We start from the raw sequence: 20933 nt of genomic DNA, 5'->3' as shown, positions 1-20933 counted from the left end.
CCTAGTGACATCTTACAGAACCCTAGGGTTCCACAAACCCTGGTTGAGAAACCCTGCCTTACAACTTTGCAAAGCCTTAAGGTGCCCATTTTGCCCTTTGAAATCCTTTCCCCACCCACTTCAGAGGTCATCCTGCTGCCCTGGAGTTTCTCTGTTAAGCAGAAAAAAGAATGATGGGGTGATGGACCGCAGTTACCCCACATGCTCTATGGCTAGAGTCACTTTTCTAGACATTCTTTGCAGCTCTTTCTAGAGCGAAGTATCATTATAACTCAAGACGTTAATGTTAAAATTAACAACATAAATACAGTAATAGGCAGAGCCAGGAGACAGACAATAACAGAGGATTGGGTTTTGAGAAGAGGAATTGCCAGGATTCCCCACTGCTGATTGGGGAAACCCCCATCTGCTCTTGAAGTTGACTTGCTAAATATGGTTTTAGGAAGAAAGGTTTGCTAAGATATTAAGCTGTTACATGACATACTAGATTCACAGAAACATACTAAATATATTTGATGAAAGGGTCATTATTTGTATGGCTGTTGAGTGAAGAACAAGTCTAACATTTTGCATAAGCCTAAGTAACATGAATTTAGGATCAGACTAAAGAGATTAGGGAAGACCCACAGATCAGCTAGATATGAGCTTGCTAATATTCCTAAGGAATATGCAGTGGAGGTGAAGAATAGATTTAAGGGACTGGACTTAGTAGATAGGGTCCCGGAAGAACTATGGACAGGAGTTCGCAACATTGTCCAGGAGGCAGCAACAAAATACATCCCAAAGAAAGAGAAAACCAAGAAGGCAAAGTGGCTGTCTGCTGAGACACTAGAAGTAGCCCAGGAAAGAAGGAAGGCAAAAGGCAACAGTGATAGGGGGAGATATGCCCAATTAAATGCAAAATTCCAGAGGTTAGCCAGAAGAGATAAGGAATTATTTTTAAACAAGCAATGCACGGAAGTGGAAGAAGACAATAGAATAGGAAGGACAAGAGACCTCTTCCAGAAAATTAGAAACATTGGAGGTAAATTCCAGGCCAAAATGGGTATGATCAGAAACCAAGATGGCAAGGACCTAACAGAAGAAGAAGAGATCAAGAAAAGGTGGCAAGAATATACGGAAGACCTGTATAGGAAGGATAACAATATTGGGGATAGCTTTGATGGTGTGGTCAGTGAGCTAGAGCCAGACATCCTGAAGAGTGAGGTTGAATAGGCCTTAAGAAGCATTGCTAATAACAAGGCAGCAGGAGACGATGGCATCCCAGCTGAACTGTTCAAAATCTTGCAAGGTGATGCTGTCAAGGTAATGCATGCTACATGCCAGCAAATTTGGAAAACACAGGAATGGCCATCAGATTGGAAAAAAACAATATCCCCATACCAAAAAAGGGAAACACTAAAGAATGTTCAAACTATCGAACTCATTTCACATGCCAGTAAGGTAATGCTCAAGATCCTGCAAGGTAGACTTCAGCAGTTCATGGAGCGAGAATTGCCAGATGTACAAGCTGGGTTTAGAAAAGGCAGAGGAACTAGGGACCAAATTGCCAATATCCGTTGGATAATGGAAAAAGCCAGGGAGTTTCAGAAAAGCATCTATTTCTGTTTTATTGACTATTCTAAAGCCTTTGACTGTGTGGACCATAACAAACTGTGGCAAGTTCTTAGCGGTATGGGGATACAAAGTCATCTTGTATGCCTCCTGAAGAATCTGTATAACGACCAAGTAGCAACAGTAAGAACAGACCACGGAACAACGGACTTGTTTAAGATTGGGAAAGGACTATGGCAGGGCTGTATACTCTCACCCTACCTATTCAACTTGTACACAGAACACATCATGCAATGTGCTGGGCTTGAGGAATCCAAGGCTGGAGTTAAAATCGCTGGAAGAAACATTAATCTCAGATATGCAGATGATACCGCTTTGATGTCTGAAAGCTAAGAGGAACTGAGGAGCCTTATGATGAAGGTGAAAGAAGAAAGTGCAAAAGCTGGCTTGCAGCTAAACCTCAAAAAAATCAAGATTATGGCAACCAGCTTGATTGATAACTGGCAAATAGAGGGAGAAAATGTAGAAGCAGTGAAAGACTTTGTATTTCTAGGTGGGAAGATTACTGCAGATGCTGACTGCAGTCAGGAAATCAGAAGAGGTTTAATCCTTGGGAGAAGAGCAATGACAAATCTCAATAAAATAGTTAAGAGCAGAGACATCACACTGACAACAAAGGCCCGCATAGTTAAAGCAATGGTGTTCCCTGTAGTAACATACGGCTGTGAAAGCTGGACCATAAGGAAGGCTGAGAGAAGGAAGATCGATGCTTTGGAACTGTGGTGTTGGAGGAAAATTCTGAGAGTGCCTTGGACTGCAAGAAGATCAAACCAGTCCATCCTCCAGGAAATAAAGCCAGACTGCTCACTTGAGGGAATGACATTAAAGGCAAAACTGAAATACTTTGGCCACATAATGAGAAGACAGGACACCCTGGAGAAGATGCTGATGCTAGGGAGAGTGAAACGCAAAAGGAAGAGGGGCTGACCAAGGGCAAGGTGGATGGATGATATTCTAGAGGTGACGGACTCATCCCTGGGGGAGCTGGGGTGTTGACAACCGACAGGAAGCTCTGGCGTGGGCTGGTCCATGAAGTCACAAAGAGTCAGAAGCGACTGAACAAATAAACAACAAGTAACATGAAAGTATTTCAAATTTCTGATTTTGTTTTCATCATTCACTAGACTTACTGATTTGTACTATATATGGATGTACTCATCTTTACATAGATCAGTAAATAAATAAGATTCACAAAAAGCAGAACTGGATTCACCAAAGATGAATTAAAATATTGAGAAATGTTGTGAACTTCACTAATGTATGAATATCCATACTTGGCATGTGTTTCTGTTCTTGAGTATTGGATTGTACAGTACTATGCAATTGTTTCTGAAAGCTGACATCTATGATGCATCCTGTGGATGTCGTGGAGCAATGGCAACATACCATAGAAATCTATTATGCATTTTGAAAATGAAAAGTGAGCCTGTTGTCCACAGATAGGCATAAAAATAGTATCTACTTGGACAAGAAGCACCATTTTTAATTCTGCTGGGAATTTATTGCAGCTCCTTTGATGTAACTTAATTAGCCCACTCAGAAAAGCAATGACTATGAGTCTAGTGACAGGCTAATAGACTGAACTTTTTAACCAATTTCAGTTCTTAGTCAGGTTTTAGCTTTCTTATTGCTTTGTAGGAAATAATATTTTTAAAATATTTGGGTAGAATGATAGGAAAGTATATTTTGATTTCTTTGCCTCCAGTGAATATGTGTATCTAGCTTTAAGAGTTTTTGGAGGGCAGAGAGAAGTTTGGATATGATTAAAAATTGGTCAAAATTAGAAGGATTTATCACATTTTTCTTTTTTCTTTTTTAAATCTATACTTGCTTTAGCATATAATTTTCACTATTGAACCATTCTGGAAAAAATATTTCAAACAATATTTCTGGGAAGCTGCAGGTATTAAGAAATAAAAGGAACCAGGAATATATCAGGAATATACTCTTATATTTCTTATATTTCATTCTTTTATTAAAATGGAATTTCTTAGTATTCTGTTTTCCTTGAGATCTTTCATATTTGTGTGGAAATGTATAAAAGGGGCATTTGCTGTAGAGCTTTTCTATTTTAGGGCTCTTTCTGCATTGTTGAGATGCATTACTTTTAAAATAGTAAGGTATAATCTATTTCAGATAACTGTAAAGCAGTGTTTCTCAACCTTGGCAACTCGAAGAGGTATGGACTTCAACTCCCAGAATTCCCTAGTCAGCAAGCTGGCTGGGGAATTCTGGGAGTTGAAGTCCACACCTCTTCGAGTTGCCAAGGTTGAGAAACACTACTGTAAAGAGCTACCTTTGGACTTTGAATGGTCTGCTGGCGGCCATAATCCAAAATGTGAGCAGGACCAGGACTAAATAACTGGCAAGATAGTAAATTAATTAAATAACATTCAATGGGATTGAATTAATTAAATAGCTGAATATAACTTCTCATGTAGCTAATGTTCATTCTCCCACCTCAAAAATGATAAATTGTAGCCTGGGAGTTGCACCAAAAGTTTTTGGGGGACAGGTTGATAATTGGGCATCTGTTTCTTCAGGTTCTATTATGCTTTAGGTAATTTATTCTAGATTTGAGTGCACAGCATGGATAGGATTAAATATTTCAGTTCTTGTAATTCTGTGAATCACATTTTAATCAAAATGCACAAAATTAAATATTGGTTGATATCCTATTGATTTAGGACCAAGCAGAAATTTTGGGCAAGGGTAAAGTGGCTGCCCAATGTCTTTTCTACTGAGTGTTGATGGCCTTCATTTTTCCTACACCTTCCTTTTTCTGAAATTATTTTCAAACTTCAGCCTACCAAATGCTTTAAGAAAAAGTGAATTTGGAATCTAATAACATATGCATATTTAGTTTTCTATTTTTTTTCAACTACTATTCAGGGTCATTTCATGTATTAACCTTTTTATCTATGCATTTAAAATTCTATCTGTCCACCCACCACCCACCTATATGTATGGTGTAGAAACCATTTAGAGGAGCACCCTGAACTTGCCGCTGAATAGTCCCAGCATATTTTTCTTTGTGCATTTGCATACTCAGAAAACTGAGAAAGTCCTTCAGAGAGACAGTACTGAACCTTCAAGAGGTGTGGTTGCCTTGATACTCCAATCAGAAAGTTCAGGAATGTATTTTGCTTGCTAACTACCCCTACAGATGCTTTACCCGGTCCTAATATAAATATATAATGGAGGCACACTCATTATGCAGATTGGATTGGTTGCATCTACCTGTTTGTACATATATAGCTTCCTTGGGGTTACCCCTGACTAATGGGTGAAATATCCCTCATGGTTCCTGATAATGTGCAATGCTTATTTATATTAACATTTTCCTCTGAAGAAAAGGGAAAAAGTGAAATGTGAGAAATCTTGGGCTTTTAATTAGGTTAGGTCATCCTTTTGAATATAGTTTTTAGGTTAGGTCATCCTTTAGAATACATTTTTCTCTTCCTTCCTGTAATGTTGTTTGAATGTCTGACATTCTGACATTTTGTTGTTAGAATGTCAAACCATATTGTTTCTGCTAGTTGCTTTACATTAAGAAATAGATAAGATACATCTAATCTTGATCTAATGATATGTTGTAGAATGACAAGACAGAAATTGCAGCAGGATAAACTCAGTGTACAAATGGGGCAACTGAGATAGTGTGCAGGACAGTGAAGAATAGCTTTTACATTAGTTGGTAGAACATACAGTATTTATAACATGAAGCTTTATCTTCTATTGACAATTTTATTTCTGTCCAATATTATGGAGAGAAAATCTGACTGAGTAGGGATACCTCATACTCTTACTCAAACTGGTATTGAGAGGAAAATAACATTGACATTACAGCACTTGAAGATCATTGATGTAAGGTAAAATAGTTCAGTAATGGAGCGTAATCATAACCTGAGAAAACAGTTGCCTTAATGGACCTTTGAGGATGGCAATTTTGGTGACCCAGTTTCTGAGCTCCTCTGTTGCTCAACACGTGGTGCACCTGTTTTTGTTGATGATTGTCTTCCTCATCTGTTGGCCACTGCCACCAACCATCAGATTTGATTTTCTTGAGGTGGCAGTGATGGCAGAGCTGAGTTGGCATTCGCTCGAGTGTCTGGTGGGCTGACCTTGCACTTAAGGTAATGTCAAGTAGCATTGCTCTTGCCACACAATCAGAGCATTTGTAGTGTAAACTGATGGACTCAACTTGTGTGCAGTGATCCTTCTCAACAGAAGCAGAAGTGGTGCTAATATCAAACATATTAAATTCCCTGAAGAGGTATGCCAAATTTGTGAGATAAAGCTCAATAATTGAAAAAGGATTTGGTACCCTTTAAGGAAGCCATCATGGATAGTAACTGTATGCTGTCTAGTTCCTAGTTAAAAGGATGCCCATTCTATAGAGAAACATGGGGATCTAAAGTGGAAGGCTGTCCCAGGTGGGCCCAAGGTATTTTGGGAGCAATCTAGTTGTAATGTTACCTGTGGGCTACATATTGCTGTATTGCACCCAAATGAAATACTGTACTATATGTTCCACATGTCTGAACAAACTTTTAGCTGCCTTTTTCTATGTGACACATCCACACAATCACATATGCATTGCCACATACATATCCTTATACCTATTCATTTTTTTTTCTGGAAAAAAAACTCTAATGAAGTATTATAGTTTAAATGGCCTGGTAATTTGCCTTGCATAATGGAAATAGTGCATTTCTTGTTGATACAGGCAGAAAGAGTAAGTTTATATAGAGAAGGGGAACAGCAAAAAAAGAACTTAGAGACAGATTTATAATTATAATAATACTCCTAAATTGCTAGATAAGCTCTACGGGTGTGTCTGTGAGAGTTTATGGAAAAGCAAAAGGGAAAAAGGATTTAAAATATTTGAGGATAGAAATTAAGGTGTTGCAGAAGAGAGTACCAAAGATGAGTCTTTTTTGTCTGTCTGTATACTTGTGGAATAAAGAGTGGGTGTAACTAGGCATGCGTCATGTCAATGTGTTCTGTACAGGGGACTCTTTAAGAATTATATTATGGAATGAAGTATTTTATCTCAGCTTAGGAGGGTTTTTCTTTCTCTTTGAGATTAGCTTCCATTTTGGCAGTAGTAGACGTATTTCCATTTACTACAGTTGGTTCAGGATTGTGATCACCTTGAAAACGTTATATATTATTATTACAGTTTAACTGTTAAACTGTTAAATTTCAGTGAAAATATTCTTCATACCTAATTCTTTGTGCATCAGTCAGGAACATCCAGTCCATTTCCTGAATATTTCCTATTCTTTTCTTAGTCTTCATTTTTTCCATTTTCCTTTTTCATAAGCATAGACATTTAAACGTGTTCTAGGAAAGAAAAGCAAAATACTGCACCTCTGCTCTCCCACAAATTATCAAGGTGCGAAAATAAAAGATTGTGAGGGAATTGTATATTGCAGTTCAGTCTGCAACAACAAAAGAAATATGAGAAATTACTGATAAGTCAAAAATTCATTACAAAGAAGAATATATGTCTATACATTCTAATATTGTTAGGCCAGATAATATATAGACAAGCATAAAGTGCAGAATGTTCGTACAATGTTCAAGTATCACATATAAAGAAAGTTCAGTGTATGCTATCTAGCCCGCTGAGATAATTTTGATTTATATGCTTATGATGGGCTGGGAGTCTGATTTGAGAATGGCTTTCTGTGTCTGTATTCGGGAGGTGGTTACTTTAAAAATAACTTTTTTTCAAAGATAAACATTCATGCAGCTAGAACAGTAAGTTTTATAGAAACTTCCCTTCTTAAAGTGAACTAAATTTTATGGCCAGATCCTGAGCATGTTTACTTGGAAAGCAAAGCACTAATTTCAGTAGGTCTTACCTCCATCATAAGGGTCTCTAAGTAAGTCTATAACTTTTTAATAAGGCTAGTTGGTATATTTTGAGGTAGGGGATTTACATGAATAGGATAAATGAGAAGCCAGACATACAGCGCGCATGGACATAGCACTGTTACATCATTCAGAGTGAAGCACAAGGTTTCTAAAAGGTAGACCTCTTCTTGCACATAGGGGATCTCTTCCTTCTTGGTTAACTGTTGTATTAAGCATTTCACCATTGCACTGTACTTTTTTTAAGTGGAAAGGGAACTGGATGTATCAGCTGCAAGTGCTACTTTATGGGAAGAGGGCCGCTGCCGTGGCTCCATTTTGGTAATTTAATGATGACGAGTTTCCTCAGTAAATGAAATTTTGAGTACTAGAATACTTATCTTATATCCAGACCTTGAACATAAAAGGCATTTTATACCAGCAATTGTTCATTTAATGAGCAATTGCTGAGTGCAGGCTGGTTAAGGGATTGAGTTATATGCACCATTATTGCGAGAAGTATTCCAAAATACCAGAAATAGGACGTAAGCTCTGATCAGGGAGACTGTGAGCACAATTACCTTCTTTTCAAATCCTTCTGTGACACTGCGGGAGGAAAAAGGACTTTGAAACATGAAAGGATAGAGCTTGCTTTCAACCTCAAAAGCTAGGAGGAAAGGGCTCTGAAATTTGCTCAGTATTCCCAATTCACCATTAGCCTGTTTCTTCCTTTAGCCTCAAGGCATTCTCCGCTTTTTGAAAAGATGTTAAGAATTTCAGTCACAATAGAGAGCCTAGTTTTGAACATGTTTCACTCGGTCCATTGAGGTCTGGTCTTCAGCCTTTGTGTGGGGTGAATTGAGCTGAGCAGCTTGCTGGTTGGGGAGAGGTGAATGAGCAGTCTCTACGCAAGTCACCAATTCTGGCAAAGAAAAGATTACCCTTTGCTTAAAAAGAAGATGACAACGAAGGAGAAATGTACAATATGCATTCCTGTACAAGCCCGCCGGTGGCAATCTGCAGAGCGGAGCTCACGCTTAAGTCAACACAGAGCCCTTTGGTTTAGAACAACTCGTGTTAAGTTTGCCTTATAATTGAAGATGCTGTTGACCTTGCTTGAAGACCATTAGTAAAACCGTTTATTTAGCATAAACTGAAATAATAAACCCTCCTTCTCTTAGGGCCGATTGTGATAGGGTGACATTAGTTTGATTTAATGATTAGCCGCCTGACCCCTCAGCTTGAGAGAGCTGCTTGAATAGGGAGAGTTCACTACCAAGCACACTGGAAGAATACTAATGAGCTTGTTAAATTTAGCATGGCACCAACCAATTTTAATTCCTCTAATGGGAGAAGCACAGCCTCTGTGAGGGAAGGAGGGAGATACAGTAAGAAAGAGAGAGAGAGAGAGAGAGGGGTGGAGGGGGGAAACTAGAGGCAGAAAGTGAGAGAGCTACGGAAGGAGTTCCAACATACCACTAGCTAGAGAATTTCGGTCAAGAGAAGAGCTTCCAGAAAGCAAGGAAAGAGCCTTTCGATTGAGTTGTAAGTACCCTGCCTGTCTTTAATCTTTTTTTTTTTGTCTCTTACGAGAACCACAAGTAACTGATTCTCCTTAATTGCTTGCAAGAGAAAACATTAATAAAGATAAAACCATGCAGTCTAAGATTCAGGATTTTTTTTTTTTTTTTTTTGGAAGCATCCCAGTAGTATTTTTCTCTCTCAACCAAACATCGGAAGATACTTTTTAAAGTTAAAAAAAAAAAATTGGTAGCTTGTTTATCTTTTGAAGCATGCTTCTTATAGCTACTGGAAAAGAAGAGAAAAGTTCACTGAACAAAGTTTAGCATACCTGTAATCTGTGTGGATGTGTTTTCCTAGATTTCAAAACGAGCTGACCAAAATGAGTATTTATGATGATACGTTTTGGTGGGCAAAGATTTTTGGTGATTAGTATCTCTAAATAAATTCTTTCCATCCTTGGTTCTGTCCCTATTATTGCATACAAAGAAGTTGTATATCACTGGCGAGTTATGTAGAGGTCAGACTGTGTCCTGCTATATTTTGTCATCTAAAAGCATAGCTTGAAAAATGAGGCATGTTAATGCTCCAATATATCTGGAAGCTATAGTTCTGATATGGAAGACTTGCCCTAAATTCAGAGATTAGGTGTGGGAAAATACTTTGCACGTGCTCAGAGTATTCTTGTTTCAATCCAGTTGTACTGGAGGAAAAAAAATGTTCCTTTCAAGTATATGTTTTGTGCTGTTTGGTATTAGAAACAGTTTCAAGTGGTTGCTGTTCAGTTTAATCCTTGCAAATAGAGAGAACACATGGAGTGGTAGAAATGCATTCTGCTTCCAGTGCTATAATAATTATAATTATTATAATATAATAATAAAAAAAGTGAAGAAATGTGTGAAACAATAAATATAATGATCATAATTGAAACTAATCAGGCTTTCAGTTGGTATTTAGTTTGCTACTTTTTTCCCCCTTTGGTAAAGGGAAGCAAAATAGACACTATAGGCAAGCTGTAACAATTCTGTGCTTCTGGCTTTAAGTCTCAATTGGCTTAAGACTCAGTTGGCAGATGCTGCTGGAGAAGTGGCTTGTTTGCTTACATTTTAGCTATAGACCTCCACTTGTTGCCATGGTGGACTGTCTGTTTCTGTCAATAATTTGGCCTGGCACAGCTTGTCTGCACTGACTCTTAAATTTTATTGAACAATTCAGCTGAAACAGAACAAGATTAGGCAGCGTTCACTGTTTGGCTCACTGAAGTGGTTTTACTGCAGTTATAAGAGCTGGTAGAATTATTGCCCCCAAAGTTTTCCTTTCTGCGTAGAGAGTGCTATTTCAAACCACTTGGCTATTTGTATTCTGGAGTGCGTGCACTGTCAAGTTTTTCATCTGCCCCCTTTAAAAAGGAGCCCTTGCAGTGCAGGACATGAAGTAAACTCTTACCAAAGGTTAGCCCATTGGAATTTCTCATTAATGCAAAAATGCCACAGTATTAAAAAGGGGGAGGGAAATTGGTGATTTTGACCAGCAGTTTTCCATTTCTATGAAAGAAACAGAGGTCTGTACTTCTTCATGTTTTTGTAATCATCAAATATACTTTTCATCCCTCACATTATACTGTAGAAGCTTAAAGTTGTATAGCACTTCTATACAAAACCTTTTGGTTAAGTAATTGAGATCCGGCCACAATGACAGACAACAGGGGGGAAAAAAGTGAAACCTTTGAAAAAATTTAATGTGTCTATAATAAATAAAGTCAACCATCTCCATGCAGTTTATTTTGAAATGGAGTCCACTGCTGCAATTCTTAGTAAGGTGGGATGAGATCAGTACAAAGTAATGAATGACCGATAGATCATACTCTGAAGTAAATTGAGTAGGACCTAGACATAACTAAAAACTCAACCCCATAACATTTCTAACACTTATCAATTAAACAGTAAGCTCACTTAGCATAGTGTTTTAGCCTAAATTTGTCTAATTAAAGTGTCTGGAAACTTTCTGAACATTATAGAATTCTCTACATTTAGCCAAAGGAAAATAGATCTTACTTGTAAAAGTTTGGGATAAGCTGCAAGGACACACAATGAAAAGTATTAAACTAGAGAGTGGTACATAGGGTTAATGGCAGCTGTTTTATTTCTAAGCATGTCTAGATACTTCACTGCAATTGTATTATTCACCAAAAGGTTCCTGGATATATCAAATAAAGAGAAAAGACTTGGATTTATTTGCTTTCACTTGTACTTTTCAGGACTAGCTTTTCAATCCAGAAAGGGAATTAGTCCTTAAAATCCTTTCAGTCTTCTTCAAAATTAATGGCAAATGAAGAAATGATTATTTTAATGAATGTAACATCAAAGCTACAAATGTTCCAAAGTTTACTTTAGATACTCCAACCTAGAACAAATCTGAAATAGTTTTAAACCTATTATAACATTTTTTAAAAAGCAAAATTTTTCTGATTTCTGTTTTGCTTTGCGTAATTATGACATAAGTTATATCCTCCCCAACTTTCAAAAAAACGTTTCACTAATCTAACTGATGATTGTCATTTTGTTTAATTAATACTGCTTAAACATTTTCCTTAATATGTGTTTTATAACTTTTAAACAATCATTGGCCATATTAACTTATTGGAATTTGATAGGTTAATATTTCCTATTCACAATAACTAAATGTAAAATAGGTAATTTCACACATTACACAGTGGTAGCAATGTATGAAACTTGTGTCCAGTTGTGTTTGACATTCACTCATCTATGGACTTCAGGCAACTATAATTCCCAGACCCGATAGACCATGGTTATAAATAAGTATGCTTATTTATATTGTAGATATGTACCTAAAATATAAAAGACCTAAATGTATTTTCAACTATACCATATGAGCGCTGCTTTTTTAAAAAGAGGAAATTTTCATTGTACGAACATTTTACATTTTTAAAGCATTTTTACAGCAGTTGCTAACCTTGTTACTTTTGTAGAAATGTAAGGGTAAAAACAAGCCACCTGTATTAATCTTGTTTCTTTGAAGTGTTTCAGTGAGATGTGCTCCCTCTGGAAGAGAAATAGCATTTACATGGGAAGCGGTTTGCTTCTTTTAGCTGGGGAAAACATACTTAAATGTATACAATTTCCAGCCCCCCACTTTCTAATTGGTCTCCATTTGGGATCCTTCCTTCTATATATCAATTCAAAACCACTCTGCTGTGAATTCTCTGGGACAGGCTAATTATCCCTTTTGGCTGGCAAATTCACCAACTTTGTCAAGTCTGCCGCTTTCCATCTTTTGCACGGACTAACACAGAAGTGATGCTTGGGAGTACAGAACTACAGTGTTTGGAGAAAAAGAATATTAATTGGATTGGATCTGTACACTTGCCTACCATGTTTTATGGTCTGTGTCGACATACATATTGAGATAAGTTTTCAAATAGTTGATTCTGACTGCATGACTTCTCTGCCCCCACATTCTGTATCAGGTGGCCTCATATGTTCAATGCACAATTATTAGAAGCCCTTAGTTTTTTGAATTTAATAACTATATTTTTCTTTAATGGCAAGGAGCTTTCTCTTTCCAACAATCCCTCCTTTTTGGATATGAAGGAGCATGCTGGGAAGTATAAAGCACAGTGGGTAGCTAAGCTTGATTTAGTTGCTGCTAGCAGGGGTCTTCTGTGATTTGTGACAAATTGTTTTTTTTCCAAAACTTCTAAGCCTCCTTGTCCCAGAAATGTGGAATGGGGGGAGCCAGTCAGTGTCCATTCCTGTATGATTAATGGCCTCTCTGGTAAATGCATTAAGGACTGGGTTGAAGATACTCTACTCAAATCCCACTTGCACTTAATGGTTTAGATTCCTTCTCCCCCTCTCCTCCTACATTTTTCAAGGAACATCTTTCATAACCACACAGGTACCTGCTCCTTTAAACGCAACACGTACCATGTTAGAGGGCTGGGAAAACTTGTAAAGAAAACTTCGATCAAACGCTATAGCTGGGCTAAAAGTTTTATTTCCTCCTCTTCTCCCCTCCCAATCTCTCTTTTCCTCCCTAGAGGATGAAAGTCCTGGACAAACCTATCACAGAGAGAGAAGAAACGCAATCACAATGCAGCCACAAAGTGGACAAGGCCTCAGTAAAATCAGTGAAGAACCTTCAACATCTAGTGAAGAAAGGGCTTCATTAATCAAAAAGGAGATCCATGGATCTATATCACATCTTCCTGAGCCTTCAGTACCTTATCGTGGGACAGTCTTTGCCATGGACCCCAGGAATGGTTATATGGATCCTCCTTATCGTAAGTACTTAAAGCAAATTCATTTTTTAAAGACGTATGAGAATGGTTTTACTAGCTCTTGTCTTCCATAGGATTTTATATTATATTTAACACTGCTTCAAGATGGATCATATTTATAAGGTAATTTAAAAATATTTATCTGCTTTTTGAGAAATTTAGCTGATGGGGAGAGAAGGGAAGAAGGAATTTACTAATATATTGTCCCATTGCAGTTAACAAAAGGTGTATATACCAAAATTTCTTCTGAATAAGTTGAGTTAAATGATTTTTTGCTACATTGGGCTGTTGTGCTACTCCTACTCATTCCTGTAAGACTCATGCAAGAGGAGTTCTTGTATTATAACTAGTTGCATTTCATTTCTTAGACTTAGTAGCATGCACAGGGCAGGACAATGATAGGAAGGATGGAAAGTTATGCCCTTTTTGTCTTACAAAATTTGAAGAGGATTCTTTAACATGATATTTTTTACACCAGTGGAAGTGTGCAGACAAGGGCATCAACTCTGCTTCCAGCCATAATATAACAAAAATGACAGAACATTCTGGGTTGTAACTTTGGTACTCTTGACCAGACATTAATATACAGTTAAAAAATTAAGTGACACCTGGACACAGATGTTATTCATTGTTATACAACTAACTTCCAATTAGAAACAGATGAAAAAAAATGCTTTAAATGTCCCCATACTCTGTGCCTGTAAAGAAATATGTTTCTACATCTTGAGATATCAGCCTGTACCTTTTCATAATAGATTTATCATCTTGCTGTGATTTGTATTTGCCATTTAACCTTTCATATTCTCAAAACAGATGATAAACTAAGGCCCATGAAAAGCTGTTAAGGTGGGGGTGGGTCTTAATCCTTTACTCATTTGTTACCCCTCCCCAAATTCATTCAGAATGTTAGTGTTTTGAGGCAAAAAGTCATTAGCCAGGATAACTAATTACTGCATTTCTCTTTCTCACTGTGTTAAAAAAAAACCTGCTAGGGATAAAACTGGCTTTTATCCCTTCATCAGTTAGGCTAGCAATAAAGGAGAATGTTCACTCGTCAGACTGCAGATCAAAGTGTGTCTTGCACAAAAGTGTTATTACTTGAACAGCCATTTTTTAAAACCAAATCTGATGATAAAAGATGGCTGTGAATGATGAGTAAGGAGGGGCATTAGTGTACAGTAGAATTCAGGGGAAAAGTTTCAATTCTGTGTTTGTATTCAGTTGTAATTGAGATCTGATTATATGCTAGATTATTGAATATATCAGAGAAGACAGGTGCTCATTAGTAGCTTTCCCACTAAACATTACTGAGTCTCCCTATCTTAAAAAGTTTATCATCCTGGAAAACTGCTAAAGAGCAAAAGGCCAGAACACCCTATGTGTTACTATTTATGTGTTAAGGTGTACCTTGCTAGGTCATATCAAAACCCACAACTCACAGTTCGCTGCATGTGTATTAAGATTGAACCTAAATGGTTTTCATAGCCTGCATCTGATTTATTCTTCACTTGGGAATAAATGCCATGAAATTAGATGGGCATGAAAGTGATAAATAGTTCACTAAGAGTAAGGTACAGTAAGTGTAGAATCTCTCCCCCCAGCCCCCAATAATTGAAATGTTGTCATCAAATATTTCCTGCCTTACAGATTTTTTTAGATCTTGCATAATAGACAACTGGCCCCCAAATATTTTATTTGGAGTAGTTTTCAGTTGGAGATATTGCAGATTGTTGCCCTCAAGGTTATATAATGGATTATAAACGTTAAAATGTAACCACTGTATCTGGCAGTGTTTCTTTCACAGCAGAACCATCCTTTTATAAGTACAAATGAAATGCACATATGTTTTAAAGCCTAGTTTAAATATGGAAAATACTACTTTTATCCTGTGACATTGCTGTGCCTTTCCTTGAGCATTACAGATACCAATCAGTAAATAAAGTATAATTTTGGCAAGTTGATGAAGGGAGATTAAGGAACAATTTATGCAAGACAGTATGTGAAAAACATCGATCTGTTTCATATCACTTGGTATCTTGTTTTAGCATTTTCAGCCCATACAGTAGCCCAACGAGTGCCATATTAATATGCCAAAGAAACTTCTTTCAGACTATATATCACTGCTTTGTTAATGACTAGAATAATGGATCACCACAGAGGGCGAAGAAACTTTAGCTGAAAAATCATATAGAGGTTTTTACACCTGTTTTTCTGTCTCCCTCATAAAACAGAAACTGCAGTATGTGTCTGTGTGTGTTTGTGAGTATGAGTGTGTGTGTGAGTGTGAATTAATTTTTGGGAGAGGGAGAATAGGATATTTTTAATTATCCAAAATAATTTTTGTGGCTGATACATCAGGTCTGGATTGTTTCCATATTCCCCCACCTTTTTTTTTTAAATTAAGAACAGAATGAAAAAAATGGGACTAATAAAGAAGAGGTACAACAACTAATCTTAGAATTGACAATGAAGATATTGAATGGTGGATGGCTTCTGCTTTTTAGGGTTTATCAACAGTAAAGGAACCAGCAAAAAAAAAAAAGCCACATATTAACACTTGGTGGAGCAGCAATGAAGAGCTTGGAGAAGTTAGTTCAGATGCTGTGATAAGTCTATACCTACAAAGATCAGAATTGTGCAGGCCATGATTTCCCCTGTGATACTGTATGGAAGTGAAAGTTGAATTTTGAAAAAGTGGAAGAGAAAGAGAATTGATGCTTCTGAATTTTGGTGTTGGAGAAGACTCCTAAGGGCACCATGGATACTCAATCAAAAAAAGATTATGAAGGGAGCTGTAACACTCAATTTCTTATATTGTATTCAGTATTTATGTTGTCATATAAATATTAATATATAACTCCATTTTTATTTTTACTTATAACATGTTTTCACATTTAGATTGCCACCACTGTAACTGAATCAATACTCTGGTTAAATTAAATGAAAGAAGGCGAGACAAATAACATTTTAATTTTAGTTGCAATAAGGAAAGTGTATCTGTGCATGTGTACACACATTGCCTTACCTGTTGGCAATATCCTTTATCCTTAGTAGTCCCAGCCTTCACTGTTAAAGAGCAAATAACAATTAAGGTCTCTTTCTCTGTGATGTTGGCTCCCATCCCAGTGGGGACGTGCATAAGGAGTTCTACATGATAACTTCATTTCCTGGTTTGTTTACATACAGCACAATACAAGTAATTGACCAGGTCTGATGAAATGGACTATAGTCCATTAGATCTTGTATCATAATAAGTTTTATGGTTAAAAGTGCCACAGGACCTCCCCTTCCCCTTCCCTTTGCTGCAACAAGATTATTGCTATGCTGGGTAACTAAACTACATGGGAGAAAACCTTTTTGTATATTCAGATTAGCAAGAGAATACCTGCAGAGAGAATAAACAGGAAAGGTTCAGGGCCCTTAGGCTATACCTTTATTATTAAGATAGTCCTTGTAATGAGCCGAATGCTTTCAGGTAGTCTCTGAGAAGAATTCTGATTATGTAATTGTAGGATGGCCCTCCTGTTGCTATAGGTAGAGCTGCACTGGAGACATCTGTTTTATTTAGTTTCTTACTAATTTTGGTGAACAGATGGAGAAAAAAGGCTGTATTCTCTACTGTAGCTGGTATGTAATTCCTTCATTTTCTGTGGTTGGAAAATGTGGCATTTTCAGGATGTCTTGTGCTTCTATATATATACCCAGTTTGAACTTAAAAGTGTAGGCAGTTTTTCAATAACACAGAGGAAAAAAGAACATAACTTCTATTTTTCTTCCTTCTCTTATTCTAAAGTGAACATATATATGTCTTAATTACCAGCTCCCCAAACAAGCTTTTAGTTGGTTGAGTTTGGAATACAAGTCTGCTTAGGGACTTTAAGTTGTTAGGAAGGGATGGAAATCTTTTTGCATATGTATATCTGTACCTACAGTGTTTCTCTCTTGTGAGAGAGTTCTTTAAAAATCAGAAAGACTGGTATGAATTATCTCCTCCAGTCTATGTATTCAATAAATTTTGTCAGTGCCAATTGACAAAGATACAGCATTGTGAAGATAATAATAATAATAATAAACATAAATTTACAGGTCAAAAAAGCATTTTTTAAATTTTCTAAGTGCTTCTATAGCTAAACTATTCACATCAGTTTATCTTTTGAAATTATCATTCCTCCTGGCATCAGCAGGCAAGGCAAGAGGGTTTTTATGTCTCAGGGCAAGGGGAGTATCTGTATCTGTGCTAACCACATTTTTAAAAAGAATGTTATGTTTCTCTTGCTTCCTCAATGTCAATGGATTAGACCTGAGGCCCTTCAGTCAGAGAGGATGAAGACAGCATTAATACTACCAGCTTCCTAACTTATGGATGTTGTAGTGCTGAAGTCTTTTTCATCTATTTTAATTCCATACAAGTTACTAATGGCATCTTTCCTTCTCTCTCCTGTCCATCCACAAGGTGGGTCCAAGTTCTAGTGTGTAATTAAGTATATGGGGCAATAGCAGTGTCGATCAAAAGTAGGCAAGATCTTCCCTACCGTTTAAAGCACTACAAAAGGCAAAAGTATAGATATAGTCCCCCTTACGGCAGTTGCAGCTGTAAGCATAAATGAGGGTAGGTCTCCTCCAACTTCCTATTCATGTTCCTTGACCATAGAGTTTCAGGATCCATTATAAGTAATTTCACTGTGAAGATTATTAAAAAACAAACCCCCCCCCCCCAAACTAAATGATTCAGTACTGAATCATCTATTTTTTAATGGGGGGTATTTTTTTTTAGAGACCAAAACTTTCAGTTGTTAAAGCAAGCTATTCTGTACGTACTACAACCGTCAAACCAGTTTTTCAGGATTAGGAGAAAAGTCAGTGGGTTTAGTAATTTTTTTCCCTGACTTTGTAAAATGAGAAGGAATGTGAAAATGATTTTGGATTTGAAGTGGTTGCATTAATTCTATCTTGTACTTTGCTATCTGAATCATTTTCTGTCTGAAGCTCTTGTAGCTGATTTGTTTTTCACCATTGCCCTTTTTTTTTTCCTTTTAACATGTTTTAACTACACTGTATCAATATTCCGGTGATAATTCTTCCATATTTAATGATGGATGGATTCTCACCATAACACTCTGGGAACTCAAAATGTTCCAGACATCAACCTGCTCAGTTAAGGGACTTACCTCATATCTCTCAAGTGGTTGACTCTAGAATCAGAGCAAAGCATCAGCTTCCTTGAACTCTGAGCAATCTGACTAGCCCTCCAATGTTAGCCCTAGCCCTAATGAAGACTTTTTTGGGAAATGACCTGCCTGATTAAAACAGACTGTGTATATACCAAGATAAATGTTCAGAGAGTATTAAAACCACTTTTTACCTTAAAGAAACATGCCATTTTAAAATGGGCAAAGGGTATCCATTATTTCTCATGGTGAAACATTTGATGGGAAAGTCCAACTAACGGACAGATCGGTTCATTCATACATTCATTCAAGAACCAGAATGGGCTCTTCATCCTTAAGTTTTCAGCTGGATATATTCAAATAACAGACCTCTTTGTCACCCCAACTTTACAGTTTTGTTTTTTTTAGTTTGGTTTAGTTTAGTTTAGCACAGAGCTGAGCAATTAGCTTAAAATGCTGTGATATAAAATGCTGTTATGTCACTTTCCTTCTCTGCATCTGTTGCCAAAGATGACTCAGGGACTCCGAATAAAATTATTGTTGTGACACTGTATTAATTGCACATCATTGATTTTCAGATTTCATCAGTGCAGTGCAGCTGGTGATTACCAAGAAGAAGGGATCTTAAATTTCAGACCCTGGTGTTACATCCTTAGCCATCAGTCTTCCATTTTATAGCCCAGAGGATGAGTAGAGATCTTTTACACTAATGAAGTATATTCTAATATTTAAACAGATGAAGCTAAAAAGACATGTCTACTTTAAGTGGAGTATTGGACTGGCAGGGTATAGGCATTTTTTTATTGTCCCCATCTTCGTAGGATTCTGGTGGTACTTTTAACCACCACTCCTACCCGTAAGATCTTGCTTCAATCAGATGCTTCATTTATACTAAAAGTGAACTGAGTTTTCCAGAATGTTGGCCCTTTTTGCTGAAAGCCATCTCACCTTAAGAAAAATATCAGCATAAGTTAGATGGGCTCTTTGATTTTATTAATAAGGAATGATAACATGTAGGAAGTCTGAATTCACATTTACATATTTTCAGGCTGTTTTAGTGGGTAAGAAAATAGCAGTGATAACCATTTTTACAAGCTTATGGAAGCCTAGAGAAAAAATCAGTTAAAAGAATTCCTGCCCCTCCATTAGGATGCACTGAGTTGATAGCAGTGCTTTGGAGTTGAGCTCCAATGTAGGAATTTTGTAGCATAGCTGTATGAACTTTCATTAAACATTTTTACATAAATAGGTTTTTGCTGATGCAGCATTTGGTAGAATGATAATTTAGAGAACCTTGTGTCACATTGGTTTTACTTGATTTTATTTCTAAGGGTTATGTTGTTTTTTTACACATTGAAGGTCTGAATGCCCGGAATCCTTAGAAAATAGGAGGTAGTACCAGGAATGACCATTTTCCAGATCTCCTACAGGGCATTTGCCCTAGCTGTTGTCCTTCAAGTCTGGTATTTGATTAATATGATGGAATAAAGGTTTCACCCACATGTGCAGGAAGGGCTGTACATAGGCAGTCTTAGGCTAAGATCCTCTATTTCCCCTGTGCCTTTCTTCTCCATTATTTTTCTTCACTTGAATGTCTTGTTTGTAATGGTGCTGACAATTATGCTTTTTATCTTGGGAAGAGGGTAAGTGGATTTAGACTGTTTTTTAATACAGGCAGGAAGATGAAAATGTTCCTCCCCTTGAGGATGCATAACAGATGTTTTGTCATTGCCTTCTGATCAAAGAAGGAGGGTTGATCCCAAAGGGCAAATTAATCTGAATTTTCTCGGGGAGTTCTGGAAAACAGGAATTTCCCTTTCCCTTCTATCATGTGTCAATAATAATTAGGGCTATGCAGTACTTCTGATTCAGTTAGGAAGAAGTGAAGTGCTTCAGTTCAGTTTTGGAAACAGATGCAGCTCCTTTCATGAGTTACAGATAGATATTGTGTTCAGGCTCCTGCGCATTATAAAACACTGCTTCCAAACAGAATCCTAACCATTGTATATCAATAATAGTAAGTTTAGCCTTTGAAGTTTTGTTCAGTGCAAGCGTAATGAGATACAGCCTCATATAAAATGGACTTTTGGAGTTATAGTCTACTGGACGTAGTTATCTCATGGTATAGGTTTGAAGATGAAAATTGGTTTTTCAGTGTTAACATACGTAAATACATTTTGGTTAGGATAGCTACTCTCTATACTGTGTAAACTGGTGTGTTAATTCTTATAATGGTAACGTAGAAAAACAATGAAACTGGTCATGGACAGTTGAAAAATACACTGTAAGTTAAAAAAGAGAATGTGAGAGAGAGAGAGAGCGTGCAAAGAAATTTGGTGTAGTGGTTAAGGCATCAGGCTAGAAACTGGGAGACTGGGAGTTCTTGTCCTGCCTTAGGCATAAAGCTCAGCTGGGTAACCTTGGGCCAGTCACTCTCTCTCAGCCCTAGGAAGCAGGTGAGGGCAAAA

General features: G+C 37.1%; 1 protein-coding gene across 1 annotated transcript in view; it reads left to right on the top strand.

The window, feature by feature from the left end:
- Nucleotides 1-20933, top strand: part of GLI3 (GLI family zinc finger 3) — a 268366-nt gene that overhangs the window by 59302 nt on the left and 188131 nt on the right. The window contains exon 2 of the mRNA XM_063304165.1: nt 13058-13300. Within this exon, the coding sequence (XP_063160235.1) occupies nt 13058-13300 (243 nt within the window). The remainder of the gene's footprint in view (nt 1-13057; nt 13301-20933) is intronic.

The sequence above is a fragment of the Candoia aspera genome, chromosome 4 (assembly GCF_035149785.1).
Source record: "Candoia aspera isolate rCanAsp1 chromosome 4, rCanAsp1.hap2, whole genome shotgun sequence".
Lineage (NCBI taxonomy): Eukaryota > Metazoa > Chordata > Lepidosauria > Squamata > Boidae > Candoia > Candoia aspera.
The sequence above is the reverse complement of the archived record's forward strand: the minus strand, read 5'-3'. Positions and strand labels throughout refer to the sequence as shown.